The 19,869-nt window shown below is 60.2% G+C and overlaps 1 protein-coding gene across 2 annotated transcripts; it reads right to left on the minus strand.

Moving 5' to 3' along the window:
• Positions 1 to 5,553: 5,553 nt before the first annotated feature.
• Positions 5,554 to 8,980, minus strand: HES1 (hes family bHLH transcription factor 1). 2 transcript variants are annotated; one of them, XM_081955994.1, is made up of 4 exons: positions 7,537 to 8,980; positions 7,355 to 7,450; positions 6,866 to 7,052; positions 5,554 to 6,400 (listed from the first exon to the last, which is right to left on the minus strand). In XM_081955994.1, the coding sequence occupies exons 1-4, from the start codon at positions 7,642 to 7,644 to the stop codon at positions 5,868 to 5,870; spliced, it is 924 nt and encodes a 307-aa protein (XP_081812120.1). In that variant the 5' UTR covers positions 7,645 to 8,980; the 3' UTR covers positions 5,554 to 5,867. The 2 variants fall into 2 exon arrangements, with proteins under 2 accessions (XP_081812120.1, XP_081812121.1); XM_081955995.1 differs by having other exon boundaries at positions 6,866 to 6,953; positions 7,537 to 8,817.
• Between the last annotated feature and the right edge of the window lie 10,889 nt (positions 8,981 to 19,869).

A 19,869-nucleotide genomic window follows, 5' to 3' on the forward strand; every position in this document is an offset into this window, starting at 1 on the left:
CTCTTGCCCCTCCCTCTCCTCCCTTCCCCTGGGGCTGTTTTAATCCGTTGTCATTCATGGGTCTGTAATAAACTACACCTAACACAACCCTGTGCAAATACACTAAACAAACTGCAGCCTCCTGAGCGCCCCTCCCCCCAGCCACATGTGTTGGTGGGCTTCAGCAGCTCTTGGGAGGCATTCCCCCCACCCACTCTAACCTCCCAAGCCGCCCAGCACTGCTGCTTTCTGCTTTCAGGACTCCAGAGCTGGGCCGAGTCCCTCCTGGGATCAAAGGCTGAGAAAATGGGCCTTGAACCCAGTGCAGTTCCCTCCCCACAGTGAGTCCGACCCCCTCCCATCATCTTCCACACTTACAGATACCCTTCCTCCTGGATCACCCTGGAGGCCCCATCAAGCATCATAGACTCAGCGTGTGCTTGTGTGTGTTTGTGTGCGATGGCAGCCTCTTGTCCGTTTTGGCTCCTTTGCAGTTCTGCCTCATCCCTCCTCATTATCTGATTGAACACTGAATGGATGTGTTAATATACTGAACACACATTAGGCACACAGGCTCACACAATGTGCCTTGTTTCCCCCAAAAATAAGACGTTCCCAGATAATAAGCCCAATCGGAGCTTTTGAGCGCATGCACTAAAATAAGCCCCCCCCTGAAAATATTGCAGCACAGCAGCAGCCATGAGGTGACCACGCTCGCTGCCTCCCGCACCTCAAACATAATAAGGCCTCCCCAAAAATAAAGCCAAGCGCTTATTTCGGGGGTCAAAAGAAAATAAGACCCTAACTTATTTTGGGGAAAACACGGTACTAAGATGCAAAAAAAGGAAAGACAAAAGGACGAGGAAGAGAAGGGAAAGGTTACAAGAATGAGCCTGCATTGTTGTGCTGATCCCGAGCAGCTGCCTGACCTGATCCATCTCATAAGGTATGCTGCTGTCCTCTCTGATAGCCAAATAAGAGCGTTGGAAGGGAACCTGGAGGTCTTCTAGCCCAACCCCCTGCTCAAGTAGGAACCCCTTAATACCATTTCAGATAAATGGCCATCCTGCCTTTTTTAAAGACCTCCAGTGATGGAGCGCCCACAACTCCTGGAGACAAGTCCTTCTTCCACTGGTTATTTGTTCTCACTGTCAGGAAATTTCTCTTTAGTTCCAGTGTTGCTTCTCCTCCTGTCTCTGGTTGCTTCCGAAGGATCACAGCAAGTGGGGGTGGGGGTGGGGGGTGTTTGAGGGGGAATGGGAGCCCAGGTGCTGGGTTTGTGTTTCCTGAATCCGTTTTGGGTGCAGGGAGAGTTTTGCAAGTGAGAGAACTTTGGGTCACACAAGACTCCATTCCCTTGGTTCTGCTCCTGCCCCCTCCTCCGTACATTGTGGTGTAGAAACCACAATGCCCCCTCCTCCTCCCCCTCCACTCCAAATAACCTGAGCCTCCTTCTGTAAACATCCTGCCAATAAGTCCCTGGGGGAGACGGGGGGGGGGGCTCTGGCAGATTGCCAGCCAGATAACCCTGCTGGCTGATTGAAGGTGCAAAAGGAGGCTTGCCCTCCTGGACTGCCAAGGGCGAAGGGTTCTCCCGGGGCAGGCTCTGGGGAAGGGGCCAGCTTCCTCCTGAGCTGGGGGACAGTGGGGGTGGGTGGCTGTCCTGGCACAGGAGCCATAAGGGAGGGGCCTTCCTGTTAAACGTGCTCTAACTGGGCAGTGGGGGAGGACTCTTTGCCATGGAAACAAAGAAAGGGGGCAGCTGAGATTTCAGGAGGAAGCTGCTACTTCCTTTTGCTTCCTTTCACCTTTCCTTGGGAAATGCATTATAGGTGGTCCTCGGCTTATGGCCACAATTGAAGCCAGGTTTTCTGTTACTAAGCAAGACAGTTGTTAAGTGAGTTTTGCCCCATTTTATGACTTTTTTGCCACAGTTGTTAAGTGAATCACCGCAGTTGTTAAGGGAGCAACACGGTTGTTAAGTTGAATCTGGCTTCTCTGTTGACTTTGCTTGTCAGACAGTCACAAAAGACCCCGGGACACTGCAACCGTCATAAATATGAGTCAGTTGCCAAGCTTCTGAATTTTGGTCGACCACAGGGATGCTGCAACGGTCATAAGTCTGAAAAATGGACATGTCACTTTTTCAGTGCTGTTCTAACTTCAAAGAGACACTAAATGAACCACTGTAAGTCGAGGACTGCCTGGGATTTGTGTTTTGTGTATATGTTTTGTTATATGTATGTCGATATATTTATTTCCTATGTTTTGTTGTACGCCGCCCCGAGTCCTTCGGGAGAGGGTGCGGCTAAGAAATAAATATTTATTATTATTATTATTATTATTATTATTATTATTATTCACATGGATGGAAAGGAGGGACCGACCAGGGTCTGACTCGGGTCTTCAGAGGTGGAGCTCAGAGGGGGCCTGTCCAGGGAAGAGTTTCTTCCTCCCATTGGGAAGCTCAGCAGGACTTCCATATCATATTTGAAATGGTCTCCTTGAGCCCCCCCTGTCTGCCCTCCACCCCCTTCCCACTTCCCACAGCCTGGAGGAAACAGGCCCTTCCTCTTCAAGGCAGCCTTTGCTTGGCAGCAGCCCCTTTCCCATGACCTCCTCGCCTCTTCCGGAGGTCACTGAGAGTCCTTGCTTCCTGCCAAGAGGTCGGCTGCGGGGGTGGGTGTGCAAAGGTCCAGCCAGCAGTCCACAGCGAAGTAGCTGATCCTGGAGGGAATTGACCCGCTGCTGGGAGGCCGACTGGCACTATGACCAGGAGCTCACCAGCTGTGATTTTTGGCCCAGGGACGGGGCAGCCAAGCTGGGCTGAGCCCTCTGGGGCCTCCTCTGTCCCAACTGGAGGCACACACCCCTCACTTGGGCATGCATGTGTGTGCGCATGCATGCATGTGTCACAAACCAGGAGATAGGGGGTGGTGTGCAAGGCAGTAGAGCAAACTCTGGCTGCCCTTCCTCCGGTCAAGGCTGTTGTGCCTGAGCAACAGCTGCTGGTTGCTGGATTGGTTCCCTCTTGGACCTGGCCCTGTTCGCCTGTGTGTGTGTGTGTGTGTGAGAGAGAGAGAGAGAGAGAGAGAGAGAGAGAGAGAGAGAGAGAGAGAGAGAGAGAGAGAGAGAGAGAGAGAGAGAGAGAGAGAGAGAGAGAGAGAGAGAGAGAGAGAGAGAGAGAGAGAGAGAGAGAGAGAGAGAGAGAGAGAGAGAGAGAGAGAGAGAGAGAGAGAGAGAGAGAGAGAGAGAGATAGATTGGGGCCCAGATTGGGGGAGTGGAAGAGACTGAGGCTGTGCTGGATGGGGGAGGGGAGAGAACGATCCTTCCTCATGTCTGTCGTCTCCCCCCTTTGGGGGAGAACACGTTGTTCCACGACTATGAAATTGGGTCTCTTTGTCGCAGCGGGAGGGATCGTCTCTGGGTTGGGCGGATTGCACGGCGTAGAGGACAAGAAATCAGCAGCCCGCCCGGAGGAGGAGACGAAAGACAACCTGCCTTCCTGAGCCCCGAGCATCTCCTGGCCCCGCGACCGCTGGGGAGGGGGCAGGGAAGGGCGGGGCTGTGGAGCGTCGGGCGGAGCCAGCCTGAACCCCCGCGGGGTAAAGGGGGGGAGGTTTCCAGCGCGCCCCTCTGACAGTGATTGACGGAATGCAGCGGTTTGTGGGGGAGGGGCCGAGGAGGGAGAGGAACGTGGGCGAGCGCTACCGGGAAGGGTCCCTCCAGGAGCCCCCGCCAGTGTATGTCCTCGGGAGGTGTGGGCTTGTGCAGACTAGGCCAGAGCCCCTTCCGCTCGCCCCCTCCTCAGCATTCCTCTTCCAACACCTGAATGCCGGCAGGCACCTGGCCGCTCCGAGGCCCGGGCAGGGCGGGAGTTTGAAGAGCAGCTCTTCAGATCCTGGGGGACGGAAGCGGGCCCCGAGATCGGAAACCTGAGCCAGCGCCCTTTATCGGGCTCACCCATCTCCTTTGCAAATGGGCCGTGACCAGCCGGGCAGGGAACAGGCGGAGCGGCTCCCGGGGAGACGCGGCGAGCGACCGAGCGAGTGTCGGCTGCCCCCTCCGCCCGCGCGCTTCCGCACCCGCATCTTGTCTGAGTTAGCGGGCAGAGGAAAGGTGGGGGCTGATCACAACCAGATGCGGCGGGCGTTAAATCATCACAGCCGGGCCAGGACGGGCTGGCAAAGGAGAGCGGGCCCCGGATTTCCCCGCTTCCAGAGAGACACCGGGCCAGGAAACAGCCCGGGCCAAGTCACGACAGGCCCGGGGCTATAGAGTACGCACCCCCCCCCCGGACAGAAAGCAGGGGTTGTATTGGCAGGAGGGGAGGGACGACAGAGCTCTGCCGCGTAGCGAAATGGTTAGCCTGGCCTCTGACCGAGCGGCAGCATTTTCCTCAATCAGCCAGCCTCGTTCAGCCCACCGGCTCTAGTAGATTGTAGGTGTGTGGTTAACCTCCTTAATACTCGCCTTGATCGTCAGTCTGTGCCAGACCAAGGGAGAACTAGCTGGGCCCGAATCCCCCCAAGAGCTGCCAACTGAGCTCAAACCCTGTGGTTTCCTGCCAATGGCCTCCCTCCCAAGGACCTTACAAGCCATTTGCTCAGTGCCGAAAGGAGCCCCACCTTGGCATTCTCTTCCTCTGGGTGACCCCCCACCCCACTCTCTTCTTCCCCACAGTGGTGACTGTTCAGCTGCTCAGTCATTTCCAGCTTTGTGAGCCAAGGAAGATCCTTGTGCCAGCTGTCAATAAGGGCTCCCCAGAAGCTCCTGCTTGGGCCTCCAGTGGCAGGATTTGGGCCAGCCTCTTTTTCCATGCCAGGAGCCCTTGCCATGCAACAGCTGCCCAAAGAGTCTCTCTCGCCGACCATTTTCTCAAGTAGGCTGGATCCACACATCCTGGGAGCAGGTGTGAGTCAAGAGAGTCATGTGAACTAGGCTTGGGTCTGATCAGGGAGGCTCCATTCACCATCAGGAGAAAGGGTCCTCCTGGACTCCCCCCTGCCCATCAGGAGCTGCCCAGTTGAAGCTGCTGGTCAGGGTCTTCCTCAGGAGCCCCAAGGAGCTGCTATCCCAAGGTGGCAGGCATGGAAGTGGGGGGGGGTGTCTCTCCCAGGGGATCCAGATGTCCTGTCCTGAACCCCCCTCCTCCTGCTCTTAATCCATTGGCTGCTGAGGATCCTTATTGTCAGGGAGGTCAGGCTGCTGACAGCCTGCAATCCATGACCTCCAGGGGTCTGCATGGCAGTGGGAATGCCACGGACAAACTTCCTGAGGCCAAGGATGCCATGTGGAGCGACCCCTGGGGTCCTGCTCAGTTAAGAGAGATCCCCTCTTGGCTCTGCTGCAGTTCCTGAGCCTGGCCAGAGTCAGAGCTTCCTCTGAGAAAAAGCCAGGAGGGAGCAGCCCTCCCCTCCCCTCTCCAGCACCATTAATATAGGACTCCTGGTGCAGGTCTGTCAGCATTTAGGCCAGAGGCCGGGGTCTGAAGGAGTTCCCTCCCCCATCGAGACTGCTTGTACCCCCTGCAACATCTCTGCCACCCCCCACCCCAAATGATAGTCAAAGTCTTTATTTCTAGCAAAGCTTCCAAAAAAGGAAGGGGAGGCTTTTTGTATACGAACAAATCAATCTTTGGTATTGTTTGGAAATTTAAAAAAAAGGCAGAAAGACAAGGAGGGAACGTACACTCGGACCCCCGTCTCCCCCACGCCGCAGAGAGGACTGGGCCAGTCTTGGGGAAGGCAAAATCCAACATGAACGGTAGGTCCTATTTACAGACAGATAGACGAGAAGCTGCCTCCAAGGGGGCCATGGAGGGAGTCCGAGCGGCCACCCACAGGCCTGCTCCCTGAGTCCGGGGCCCAGGCGTGGTCCCCAGCGCTCACCAGGGTCTCCAGAGAGAGTCTGCCGGCAGCGATGGGGCAGCCGATCCTGACGAGATGCTGGCTGCGGGAGGGCCTGCGCTCAAAGCCCCACTGGTGTAGAGTGGGATCACCGCACCGCCGTGGGGGGCAAAGGCCGCCTTGGGGATGAGGAAGGCGAACTGCCCGTCGGAAGCCGGCACCAGCTGGAAGCCGCCGCACACCTTGATGCTCTCGCCCGCCGCATTGCCGAGCTTGCAGGAAGCCGCGCCGCCAGAAGGGGGCGCCGTGCCGGCAGGCATCTGTACCAGAGGCTGCCCCAAAGAGGCTCCGTGCTGGGCGCCGGGCGTCGCGGGCAGCGCTGCAGACTGCGGGGCGGGGTAGTTCAGGGCGCTAATCTGACTCAGGCAGCCCGCCAGGTGTCCGAGCAGTCGGTTGCGGACCTCCGTGTTCACGGCCTCGCAGGAGGAGAGGAAGCGAGTCACCTCGGCCATGCACTCGTTGAACCCGGCTCGGTACTTGCACAAGACGGAGGGGTCCGTGTTGAGCGCGGCTGCCGGGAGGAAAAGAAGCGGCGGCCGTCAGGGGAGGGGTCGGTAGCCCTGCAGGCAGGCAGTAGCAGCAACTCTGGGGCCCCTCCCACCCCAGAGGCTAAGCACGGGCCTCTGCGAGGGGGAACTGGCCCCCGCCCCCCGCCCCCCGCCCCCCGCCCCCCGCCCAGGAGGAAGGTCTGAATCCGGCCAAGCTGCAGGCATCTGGGCCTCTGGGAACCGGACACCCACGAGCAACAGGAGGCTGCGAGCGGCCAGCCCGCCTTCTCCTTCGGCCCCACCGCAGGCTCCTTTCCGGAACGGGAGCGCCTTGGAGCTGTGGCTATAAATATTGAGCCAGACCGTGGGAACGCGCGCCTGAGCCAAGTCAGTGAAAGGCAGCTTGGATGGCATTCAAAACCACAGGCGGAAGTCTGGAAGAAGCCACTCCGGGAGGGGGAGCGGGAAGGGGGAGGGGGGACACTCACCGGTCATCTGGGCCCGCTGCAGGCCGCGCAAGTGCTTCACCGTCATTTCCAGTATATCAGCCTTCTCCAGCTTGGAGTGCCGGGAGCTCTGGGGGCAAACAGGAGGCAGGAGGGACATGAGCCCCGGTGGGGGGAGGTGGGGGGAGCTTTCGCTCAGCTGGACGCCAAGAACAGCCTCTCTTTCTGCCTGGGGGAAATGACACGCCCCACCCTCAAAGCAGGGAATTCCGCCTGGGGGTTGCCACGGTGCGTCTCCCACTCAACAGGTCTATAGAGGACCTCAGACGGGCGCGGGGGGGGGGGGAAGGGAAAGGACCAGGGAAACTCCTTGCTGCGTCCCCCTCAGCCCCACCGCCGGTCTGCGAAACATGCCCTGCGGCGCCCCAGGCTGATCCCCGTCCGAAAGAGGTCTAGGGGCTGGGGACCTCCAGCGGGCCTTTCCCTGCTCCGCGAGCCCTTCCGTGCCCTCCGGGGCTCCCCGCCACTCACGTCCTTCTTGAGGGCGTCCAGGATGAGCGTCTTCAGCTGCCCCAGGCTCTCGTTGATCCGGGCTCGGCGTCGTTTCTCCATGATGGGCTTGGACGACTGTGGGGAGAAGGCGAGTGCAGCAGTGGGCCGAGCCGCGGAGAGGCGCCCCCGCCCCGGACCCCCGCCCCGGACCCCTCCTTTACCTTCCGCTGCTCGGCGGCGGTGCGGGGCTTGTCCGGGGTGGCGTGCGCGCTGGCAGGGGTGGCTGCCGCGGGCGAGGAGGAGCTCTTCTCCATCAGGTCGGCGGGCATCGTGGCCGCGGGAGAGCCGGCGCCACTCGGGATCCGGCGCAGCAGCGAGTCGGGCGGGCGGGGTGTGGATGTGACGGGGTGAGCCTCTCCGGCGGCGACTGCCGGCCCTTCCCAATACGACACCCCTTCGGCCCTTTCCTGCGGCCGGAGCTGCGGGGCTAGCGAGCCGCCCCCAGCCCTGCGCAACCCCGGCAGGCTCCCTGCCTGGCGGCCGCTATTTATAAACTGCCCTGCACGCGAATGGCTCGTGTGAAACTTGCCAAACTTTCTTTCCCACAGTGACTTTCAGCCAATGGGAGCGGGAGGCACGCGGCCCCGCTCGTGGACGGTGCCCACCCATTGGCTGCTGGGCGCACCGACCGGTGGCCAATGGCGCACGCCTGGCCCCCGGGCACCAGGAGGCGCGCTGTCAATCACGTGGCCGCTTTAACCCTCGCGGCGCCGCCGCTCCGCCCGGCCGAGGAGGGGGCGTAGGTCGCTGGCCTCTGCGGGCAGCGGCGCCCGGCACGCGAGGCTGGGAAGAGCGGCCGGGGCCCTTCCAGCCCTGCCCCGAGGGTCGCGCCCACTCCAGACCAAGTGGCCTCCGCAGCTGGACCCGAGAGGGGGGGGCACGCGTGGAAGGCCCTGGCCACAGCGGTAGGCAGGAGGCTTTCCCCCAATCTAGAGTGGAAGGCGGCCGGCGGGGCTCCCTCCTCGGCTCCAGCCGCCTGGCCGGCCGCAGACACTGCCCCGGAGCACGTGCCGAAAGGTCTCCTGCCGCCGCCGCCACCGCCACCAAGGGCGAGGCGGGCGGGCGATGTGCAGTTTGGCGGCGGGGTAGAGAAGCCGGGGACGCCGCCCCAACCGCCGCCAGAGCCTGAGAAAACCCCGCCTTCCGAGGAGGGAAGCGAGGAATGCGGCCTTTCGGGCGGGCGAGGGCCGCGGGTGGCGGCGCTGGACTCTCCAGGGAGAGAAGGGCGAGAAGTGGGTGAGAGTCGCTCTCGTGCCCTCGGAATGACAGGCCCCGGGCTCTGCGGCTGGGCCGCTTGGTCCTAGCGGGCTCTCGGCGGTTAAGTTTACTCGGCCTTTAGTTTCCCCTCCCCTCCCCCAGCTCCATGTTGGGAACGATCAGACGGATGATTGTTTTTCATTCAAGGCAGCAAAACGAATTAAAATAGTGTGCCTAGTTCGACGTGTAATTACTGAGCTGTGGAATTCAGCGGAGCAAAAGCAGCGGAAGGGCGGCCGCCTGGAAGGTTGTTTCGGGGGTCCCACTTGAGCCTGGTAAGCAAAATGGAAGCATCGAGTCCTAGGCCTGGAAGGACCCTTGGAGATCTTCTAGTCCTACCCCTCCCGCCCAGCCGAGGCAAGAACCTGCACTATCCCGGACCAATGCCTGTCCAGCCTCCTTCTGAAAAACCTCAGAACTCTCGGCTCCACGTGTGGCCCAAGCAGGGCTCGGCTAGTCCAGGTGGACCGGAGGGCCGAGGGCGGGGAGGGGCACTTCCTGAAAGGGCACTTCCTGAGATTTGGGGGAGATTGGGGGGGGGGGTTGCTCTTTCCTGCTCCGCCTCTCAGCCCCAGTTAAGCAAAGCAGGGAGCCTGAGTCTCCTTTGCTCTAGGTAGGCCAGGAATAGAATCCAGGTCTCCCTCGGTTTGCTTTGGGGTCAAGCAAAGGGGGCATCTGACTGCAATGGCCCTGAAGACCCCCAGCCGGCTGGGAGGGCTACTCTCTCCGGGTCAGCCAGGCTGAGGTCTACTCTCTCTCCTCACCAGTTCATGAGAAAAAGTGGGGCCGACTTCCTCCCGAAAGGGCAGAAAGCACTGCCTGGAAGGGGGCGCCGGGGGGGAGGGCTTTGGAGCATCTACAAACTGCCACCCTCCCAGTCGGGAGACGCGGAGGCTCCCACGGCTGGTCAAGGACGTGGCGCAAAGGTGCCGCAGAGGCCGCTCCTCCCCTCTGCAGTTGCTTTGAGGGCTGACGGCGGAAATTCGGGTCTCTGGTTTCCTCCTCGCTGAGTGATCGACCGCTGCCTGGGAGCCCAGAAGAGGGGGAGTCTTGGGATTTGAGCCCCAGGATCCAGCCTGAGGGCAGGGCGCGCACGGGGAGGGTGGGTGGGGGGCAAGTGCCTGAGCTGGCCTTGGGCGCAGGGCTGCCCGACGCGAGCCCCGGTGCTGTCTGGCAACCGATCCGAGCGCCTGGCAAGGCCTGGGGGGAGAGGAGCCTTCCTGGGAAGCTCAGCGGAGAGTCGGAGGCGGCAGGCCGGGTTCGGGTCCCTTCGCAGCTGCTTCTGTCTGTGGCCGATTCTGTGCCGACCGAGGCTGCTTCTCGACGGAGAAGCGGCCACTCCCTTCCCTCCCTCCCTCGGCCGGCTGCGGCTCCCGCGCTGCGGAGTTGGAGGGGCGAGGAGGGGGGGCGTTTTGCCGGCGGCCCTGGAGGCTTTTCTCCTCCCTTCCTTCGCTTGACTGACTTTCTCACACTCGCGTTCCCACCGCCGCTCCGCCGGCTTAGACTCACTCCGCCGCCTTGCTCCAGGGCCCTTGCCCCGCTCCTCCTAGACCAGGTTCAGCGCCCCCCCCCGCATCACCTGACCGCCCCTGCCCAGACCGTGAGAAAAAGGGCGGCGGGAGGGGGGAGCAGAGAACGCCCGCGGGGTCGGGCCGGACTTTGCCGCGTGCCCCGGAAATAGGGATATGCAGGCCGGCAGCTGGGCCTTTGCTACACCTGCGAAGCAGATGAGGGAGGGAGTTACGGTAGGTAGGTAGGTAGGTAGGTAGGAAGGAAGGAAGGAAGGAAGGAAGGAAGGAAGGAAGGAAAAAAGGGGGAAGGGAGCGAGGAAGGAAAAAAGGGGGAAGGGAGCGAGGAAGGAGGGAGGGAGAAGGAAGGAAAAAAGGAAGGAGGGAGAGAGGGAGGAAGAGTGAGGGAGGACAGAAGGAAGGAGAAAAGGAGGGAGGGAGGGAGGACAGAAGGAAGGAAAAAAGGAAGGAGGGAGGGAGGACAGAAAGAAGGAGAAAAGGAGGGAGTGGCCTTGAGAGGACCTCCTGTGCCCTGTGCCAGGGCTTTCTGCAGCCCCTCCTCTTGAGTCCTGTTTGGCCCAGATGGGGAGGACGAAGTGTGTGTCTCTGTAGGGGAGGGGCAATGCCCTGATGACCTCAGGCGTGTGGCCGATGGGTGTCGGCTTGCAAGGGCTGCCTGGAAGCTGCTCCTGGCCTCTCCTCAGAGCTTCACCCCCTTGCTCCCTTCTCCCCCTCAAACCCCCCCCCCCGCTCTTCCCAGCACAACCTCCTAGCCACCAGCTTGGTGACTGGGGGACGATTTACAATTTATCCTCAAAATAGTCCAGGCCCAGACAACGCAAAGGGTAAGGAATGTGGGGGGGGGGTCTGGGCAGGCACTGGGCTGGGGAACACACACAGATACACACACAGGGGCCCTCAGTCACCATTCTCTGAGCAGTTGAAAAAGGGGCTTCAAGCGTTCTGCAGAAAGAATGGCCACCCAATGCCACTGTTTGGGGATGATGGGAATGGTAGTCCAACAGCTCTGGAGAACCCCTCCGAGGAAAGAGGGATAACACAACCCCCAGGGAGACTGAGCACTCCAGAGGTCTCCCCTGATCATGTTCTAAACTTGGTAAATATTTGGGGGGGGGGGTTTCCTGAGTTGTGCAAACATCAGTATTCGTGGATTTAACCCCCAGGCAATTGTGCAAACTCGGAGGATAGGATAAGTCAGGTGGAGCTTGTTGGTGGACATGGGCTCTGTGTGCCAAATCAGCTCTCTTGCCCATTGGTGCTCTTAGGGCAGGTGGGCCTGACCTGGGGGGAGGTTCAGGGAAATACAGAGGACTATTCAGTCTGGGGCCCTTGGGTGCTACACACCACCCCCAAACCAGTAGGTGGGCCCCAAGGCACAGCAAGTGGGAGGTTGCTTAAGTGCCAGCCCAGGAGGGCTGTGAGGCTGCCACCTGTTGCTCAGGGAGGAACTTGAAGAGCAAATGGCGCCAGTGGGCACAGGGCTGGGGAAGGTCGGGCTCTGCCCATCAGCCGCCACCTCAGTGTGAGAACCACCCGGGAATGCCCGCAGCGCTGCCTTCCTCACTGGCCTGGCTGTTCTGGGAAAGGCACCCAGGCCACCTCCTGTCTGGCCGTGGCCCAAGCGGGCACTGCTGCTGCTGCGCCTTGTGCGAGCCAAGGCAGGGCAGTGGGATGCCAGCCAGCACAGCCCCTCCGCAGACGGTGGGAAAGCGCTGCTCCGCTGGCTGCTCTCGCGGCGGCTGCCTTGGCTCTCCTCGAGGAGGCGGAGAGGGAGGAAGGAGAACTGAGGAGGAGGCGGGGCCGAATGGGGGAAGGCGAACTCTGGGGTCTCCATCTGGTGGGCAGCCTCCGTGGCAGGCTCCCCAGGAAATGCTGGAGAACCCCACAGTGGAACATCAGCTGGACAGGCGTGGCAGAGAACTGAAGCTGGGGGAGTGTCTTCCGCTGCTGCTGCTGCTGCTGCTTGGGGGCCACGCAGCTCCACTGAGCAGGACCCCTGCTAATCCTTCAGGAGGTTGGGGGGACGTAGTGGGCAGCCAGCAGCACGGCCAGAGCTGGGGGAAACCTCCAGCTCTTCTCCCCTGTCTGGTGTCTGGCACTGGACGGGTAGGGTCTCTCCTTGCCAGCTCCCTTCCTTCTATGGGTTCCAGCAGTCCAGCTCCTTAGTCGGACCCCCGGTGGGATCCCAAGGCCAGCCAGCATGCAGACCCCCCCCCCAGGCCTTTGAGATGGCTGGGTCTGAGCCACGCCTTGTAGCAGAAGCAGGGGAGTCCACAGGGGAACCCCAGGCTCTTCCCTGGATTAAAAAGGGGGCACGGTTCTTATCAGGTGGGGCTCCATGGCAGGGACGCCACTCCTCTTGGGTAAACGGGGGGATTCTCAGCTACCTGGCGCCCTGTTGTGGCATTTCCTCTGCCCTCTGGCTCATGACCTTCCCGGTCGCCCACTCTGGAGCGAGCTCATGCTGAAGGAAGAGGTTTCTTCACTGCGGAAGGCAGCGCTTGTACCCTCCGTACAGGCAGCTGGCAGCTCTCCAGATGAACCTTCCAGGGTGGGGGTGGGATTGCGTCCATCATCTACACAAGAGGCTGAGAGTAGCAAGGCAGACCCCGGCACCTTCTCAACGTGGGTGGGGAGCAAGGAGAGATTGGAAAGCAATTTGGAGCTGGAGGAATCCCCAGGGGCCCTTAACACCTCACCAATGGAGTCTTGCCTGGAGAACCCCTTTTCCTGTCCAGGAAGGAGGAGAGAGGCTTTGCAAAATGTGGGGGGGGGGGGGGGGGAAGAAAGGGGGAAGAGAGGTGCCCACAGCCAGGTTGAAGACTCCTGTCTCAGTTCCAGGGCTCAATGGGCACTCCTTGTCTGCTCAAGGTCACCCTGTGCAGCCTCCTGGACTCCCAGGGTGGGTCCTCAGGAACAGAAATCGGGGGGGGGGGAGCTCCCCTGTGCTTGGAGGTGGGGGGAAAATGGCCCAGAGCGGCCCTCTTGCCAAAGGCTGGTTGTGGGCAGCCTCAGACACACCAGGGACTTTTCTTACTTCCCTCAACTGGATCCTTGGACCCAGAAGGCCAACCACCACCATCACCACCCAATCTGGAAGTCCTATTGGCTTCTGGGATGGTGGTTTGCGGGGAGTCCTGGTGCTGCCAAGCATCAGGCGTGCCCGAAGAGTAACCAGGGCCATTGGGTGGGCATGGGCTGATATCTACATCCACAGGGGCGATTCCCAAGCTGGTCTGGGGGAGAACCGTGGCCGATCTGGGGGGCTTCTCTGCATCTGCCCCTGTTCTTGGCTGAAGTGCAGGGAGCTTTCAGGCATGTAGAACCTGCAGGGAGGGAGGGAGGGAGGGTCTTTGTACCGGGCGGTTGACCAGGGCAGGAAAAGAACAGAGGGCGGTGTGTGTGTGTGTGTCCTACAACACATGCCCAACTTGGTTCTTTTCCTGGTTCAGCAGGTTGTGTGAAGCAGACCATGGGTTAGCATAGCAGAAACTATGGGGTGCCAGTTGGCAGGTGTGAGGGCAGCTCCTAAGCCACATTCCCTCGGTGGTTGGAAGTGGAGATCAGTTGGAATCTGACTTGATCCTGGACCAGATCAGCCTCCTGCCCCCCTCCCTCCAGGAAGGATTCGGGAGCTGGAGGAGGGAAGCATTCTTCTCAGCCCAGGCCTGGGGTGGGGGAGAGGGGCTGCTAGGGCTGGGCCCCCATGCCAGCTCAGCTCAGGGAAGATAAGAGGGGGCTGCTTATCAGAGGCTTTGTTTGTGTAGCTCCTGCCCACCCACCCATTAACATTCCCCCGGCCAGCCCTTCCTTACCAGAGAAGGGGTGGGTGGGGGAGGAGGGTGTGTGAGTGTGTGTGTGTGTGTGTGTGTGCAGGATTTGAAGGGGCTTCTACAAAGCACCCCTCCCTCTCCAGGCTTGATTCTGGGTTAGATAAAGCAGCAATTAAGGAAAAGCAGGATGGGTCCTTTGCTGAAGACTCTGTCTGCCAGGCTTTGCAAAGGGCCCCCATCCATTCCCCCCCCCTCTGCCCTGCCCCCTGAGCGGAAAGCCTTGGCCTCTCCCCCTGGAGTGGGGGGTATTCCCCCCCCCCACTCTTTGTTTTGAGGCATGTGGCAAGAGCAGGGCAGCCCCCCCCTCCAGACGAGGAGCAGAAGGGCGGGTGCCCCTATGCAAGACAATGGGGCGGGGTCTCTCTCCCCTTCAGACATTTGTAACCTTCAGGAACATTTGGGGAGGGGGGAGGAAGGCCTCTGCCACAGCAGGAGCACCAAATAGGGGCCCAATCCCCCCCCCCCAGCCGCTCAGCCCAGCTTCCCTCCACAGAGCCTGGGTGGGAGGGGCGGGGAAGGGGGCAGAAGGTGATGATTCAGGAAGGGCCCCCTATCTCAAGAGCTGCATAGCCTGCATTAGCCCCCTCCCCATCCAGGAATCCAGAAGGGGCCGGAGGGAGCCCAGATGCAGCTGGCTCCAGCTGTTCCTGGCGGAAGGAAGGGCCAGATGTGGATTTGCCTTAAGCTGAAGAGTCTCATCCCCCCCTGCCCCCCCCCAATCCTCCTTCAGGAAACGAGCTGCGTAAGGCAGTCTCTTCAAGCCCTGGACTCCAACCCCAGACCGAACAATTAGGGGAGGGGGAGAAAATGCTGCCAAGCAGCTTCCTCACTTGGAGGATGCCCAGAGGGGGGGGGGTGGGATCCTCCCTTCCCCCATTGCTAGGGGTCTCTGAACAGATATGGGGCAGCCACCTACAGCTGGCAGGCAGGGAGCAGACCAGTCTGGAGGAAGAAACCCCTGTGGGGCAGCTCAGCCTGGGCATCCCCCATCCCTGGCCAGGATTTCGCAGGGGCCCCCTTGCCCTAGACCGGCCCTCTTGACTCCCTCCTTCACCCTATGAGTCCAGATCCCCACCTATCCATTCCTAGAGAGTGGGCATGCTGCTCTCTGCCCGAGCCCCCCACGCCACAGCTGGCCCTGGCAACATGGTGCTCAAGTGACTTTTCTGTCCTGGGAGGCTGACCCCACAAGGGCCCCTGGTCTCAGGAAGGTCCTGGACAGCTGGACCAGCCCCTCCCCACTTCTGACCATCTCTGAGGAAGAGCCCTGTGGAGGCTGCAACCCCCACCCCCTCCACCAATGACAGAGGCTTTGCTTGACATGGGATTGCAAATTCCCCAGGGAATTTCATGGGGTTCCTGTGGCAGCAGAGATCCCCCCCAATTCCCTTTCATCTTCAGGTGAGAGGGAGGAGAGGGAGAGAAAGGGAGGGAGAGAGTAGGAGGGAGGCGGAAGAAGTGGGAGAGAAAGAGAAAGGGGGGAGAGAGGGAGAGAGAGAACGGCCCACCTTCATTTATTATATTTAACCTGAGAAAAGGGTGAGAGGGACTAGGGTGGGTTGCCTCTCCCTGTCTTATTCTCCCCACAGCAGAGCGGGGATTCAGCCAATTCTGACCAGTTCTGGAGAACGGGTAGTGGAAATTTTGAGTAGTTTGGAGAACCGGTAAACACGCCCCCTGGCTGGCCCCGCCCCCATCTATTCTCTGCCTCCCGAATCCCAACTGATGGGGAGGGAATGGGGATTTTGCAGCATCCTCCCCCTGCCACGCCCACCAAGCCACGCCCAAGCCACGCCCACAGGACCCGTAGTAAAACATGTTGAATCCCACCACTGCCACACAGGCACGCTTGGGGGGAGCCCCGTGTTATGGGGCGCTGCTGCCTTTGTCCCATTAGCTCCAAAGACCTCCTGGGTCGGGCTGGCCTCTCCCCCGAGGAGGCCCCCCCCCCACGTTTTGGTCTGTAAACCCAGCCCTCCTGATCCCTGCTGGGAGTGGGAGCCACCCGCCCTCCTGCCTGCCTGTCCTGCCGCGGGTGGTGCCCTCCCTGCCTCCCTCCGCTGGTTCCTCTTTCCAGGCGCTGCAGCTGGGCGGCTTCTGTTCTCTTCGGCAGGGAGAAACTGCCCAGCCGCGAAGCCCTGGATGCCTCGGCTTGGCTCTCCTGGAAGGTCAGCCGCGTCCTCCCAACGGCCGCTCTGGCCCCTGGCCCTCTGCTGGGGCCCCTGGCAGGAGGAGGCCCCTGGCGAAGGCCCCTCCCTTTCCCCAGATGGCGGCCTCTCAGCACAGGCAGGCTTCAGCTCATGACAGTTCACTTAGTGACTGTTCAAAGTTACAAGATAAGGAAAAAAGCGACTTATGGACGTTTTTCAAACTTACGACTGTTGCAGTATCTCCGTGGCCACATGATCAAAACTCAGACCCTTGGCAAGTGCCTCATGTTTATGACGGTCGCAGCATCCCTCGGTTCCCTGATCCCCGTTTGTGACCTTCTGACAAGCGGAGTCAACGGGGAAGCTGCCTTCATTTAACAACCGTTTTACTAACTTAACGACTGCAGTGATTCCCTTACCAACAGTGGCAAGAAAGGCCATAAAATGGAGCAAAATCCACTTAACTGCTTCGCTTAGCAACCAAAGTTTCGGGCTCAATTGTCATTATCCGAGGACTGCCTGAGGTTCCCATGTGCTCCGAGCGATGCAGCCACCCAGGGGTCCCAACGCAGCCAAGGAGCCTCTGGGGCACCAGGGGAGGAAAGCGATTGGCAGACTTGCTCAATAAACCCACAAGAAAAGGAGCCCCAAGGCCTCAGGAGCCGAGAAGTGCCATCCTTGCCATAATACTGGCTGCTGGGAGTTGCAGCGCAAGGCTTCTCGGCGGGCCTCCGAAGTCCTGCTGGCCAAACCTTTGTGGGAAAGTCTCCACATCTGGAGAGCATCAAGTCCTGCAACCTCCCTGGACCTCTCAGAAACCAAAGGAGAGAAACGGGGGCCACTTGACCCCTGGAGAATCAGCCCCCCCATCTCTCCTTCCCCCGCCAGGACAGCTGCCTCAGAGAGGGAGCTAGCCCTGCGCCTGGCCCTCTTTCTCCAACTGCAGCCACAGGTTTTCCTCTGGCCCCTGAAGCCCCTTTGCAGAAGAGGAGGGGGCTCTGCTTGGGTGCCCAGCCTGTTTCCCTCGCCCACGCCTGGCAGGTTGGGCCGCGTGGGCCTCTTGGCCACACATCAAAAGCCGCAGAGCCACTTCCAGCGCAATCAAAGGGGAGAGAACAATGGACGGGAGCTCAGGTGCAAACACACCCCATTCCTGGGGCAGCTCCTGCTTCTCCCTCTGACATCCCAGGTGGAGGGTTTATGCCCAGGCAGGTCCAGCCAATTTCAGTCTGCAAATAAAACCAGGATTTCTGGCTCTGCTGGCTTCTTTGGGTATGTGGGGCACCGCCATGAAGGTGGGGCAGTAGCGGGGAGTGCTGCACCTGCCCCCCCCTGAGGGCAGAGACCCTCATTTCCTTCACAGGCAGCGCCCAGGAAGGCCTCTGGACACAGCTGGCCTCCTTCCCTGGCCCATGCCTGAGCAGAACTGGCCCCTCTCCCCGTCCCAATCACTGAGGCTGAGCTGAGAGGGGCTGCTGCCAGGCGGTGCCCCAGCTCCCCCCAGAGGCCTTGAGGAGGGCAGCAAAGGGCCTGCTGAGGGCCAGGGCCACACTGGGCCAGGCTGCATCCAAGTCTTCTGGCCGTGCCCCGACAGGAGGTGGAAAAGGATGGTGGGCCCCTTGGTGCTCTCTGCGCTTGGTGGTTTTCTTGCAGATGTTTTATTGCCCAACTAGGTAACATCATCCGTGCTAGGAGGCACAAATGTCTGCAAAAAACCCTCCAAGCCGAGAGAGCACCAAGGACCTCCGGTTTCAAATATTCTCCCTGATTGGTAAACGCTGATTTGTGTGTATCTTCCTTCCCCCTAAATGTGTTAAGGGCCAACTGGGCCCATAAACGCAACACATTCCTTGCTGAAAGCCCCCACCCCCCACCCCCACCCCCACGGACAAATATTTGGGACAGACGATCAATGATGTCTGTTTTTATATGTCAGCCTGTGTGGCATCTGCCTTGCTGCCCTTTTCCCTCTGCGGGGGTGGGGGTGGGTGGGCTGGGAGGGGTCCTTTCTTTTCACAGGCTCCGGAGCTCTGCAGTGGCCAAGGGGCCCCATCAGCCACCCGGGCAGGCCTGGACCTGCTTCCTCAAGAGGGTGAAAAAGGTTCAGTGAAACTGCTACAACCCCCCCCCCCCATTAAACAAGGAGAGGGGTAAAAAACCCGGATCAGCCTCAAGGGGGGGGGAAAGGGCTTCTGCCGGGACCCTCCCTGCAGCCATGCGGGATGGGGAGAGCCCTGAGCCCAGGGAAATGCCTTCGGGAGACAGGGGTGGGGTGGGGAGGCAGGCAAAGGGATGGGGTGGGGGTGGGGGATCAGCTGCTTTCCCCAATCAATCCAGTCCAATTGTAGGAAGGACCCCAAGCAAATGAAAGGCAGGCAGAGGCCTGGATGAGCTGGGCAAGTGGCTCCTTTCTCCCCCCCCCCCCACCTCCCCTCAGCTTCACTTCATTCCTCCCCTCTCCTGGCTGGATACATTTTCTCCTTTGACACAGGTACAAGTAACAATATAAATAAATAAGTGTGGAGATTTTATCATAAAGTGAGCAGTATTAAGCTCAAGTATCCAGGCAGAGCAATGCTGGGGGGGGGGGGGGGGAGCAGCCAAGGCCGGGGCTGAAAGGGGCTCCCCACTAGGGTCACTGAAAAGCCTCTGGGGAGCCAAGTGGTGCCCTGAAGGGCAACGCCCAGAGATGGGTGGAAGGCGGCTCTCGAGGGCAACTTCCCTCCTGGGCACCTGAAGGGGCCGGGGGTCTTGAGGGCATCCCAATGGCCACGCAATCGACATTCAGACCCTGGACAACTGACTCATATTTATGACGGTTGCCAAGTCTTGAGGTCACGCCATCCCCATTTGCAACCTTTGGACAAGCCAAGTCAACAGGGAAGCTGTATTCACTTAACAACCGTGGCGAGAAAGATCGTAAAATGGGATAAAGCATTTGTTAAGTGTCTTGCTTAGCAACGGAGGTTTTGGGCTTAATTGTGGTCGTCCGATCGAGCAGAGGGCAGAGGAAGAGCAGCCCCTGGCCAGAGGGACAGCCAGGCTTCAAAACCCCACGAAGACCCCCTCCCCCCCTTCAGAAGGGGCAACCTCCCTGCTGCTCTGAGGAAATTCCTGGAGGATTTTGTTCCCTGGTCTCCTCTGGTCCTGTGAGCCGAGGCTGGATGGGGGGGGACCCCAAATCAAGCCTGTGGCAGCCCCCTCTTCTTCTTTCCAAAGCTAGGCCAGAAATCTTAGAACATGGGAGGGAGGGAGGGGGGCTCTTCTTTTGCCCACTTCCAGATGCAGAAGATTTGAGGGGTTCAAAGCCCCTCAGAGGCAACCTTCCTGTGGTCCCTCTAAAGGAGGCTCTGGGGACGGCTGAAGAGCTGGGCTGGACACCCCTTCCCCTCCCTCTTGCCCTCCTGGAACCTTGCCCCCAAAGGCCTCCGCTCCCTTCCCTTGGGCTCTCCCTGGCCTGCGAACTGCCCCGCCCTGGCACTGGCCAATGTACAGGGCCTCCTCCTGATGCATCCCCCCCCCCCCGGCAGTCCCCGAGGGCTCTGTGGGTGAGGGGGGGGGCATCCTTTGCGTGGAAAGAGTCCATAGGGAGAGCACGAGGGAGGGGGGGGGTGATGGATTGGGGATCCACAGATGAGCTCAGCCGGAGGAAGTGGCTGCTTTGGGGGGAGAGGCAGCCGGTCACATTTTCCAGGCCATCCAGACAATAAACATCAAAGGCCGAG

This window comes from Natrix helvetica (genome assembly GCF_964273705.1).
Source record: "Natrix helvetica genome assembly, chromosome: 5".
Classification (NCBI taxonomy): domain Eukaryota; kingdom Metazoa; phylum Chordata; class Lepidosauria; order Squamata; family Natricidae; genus Natrix; species Natrix helvetica.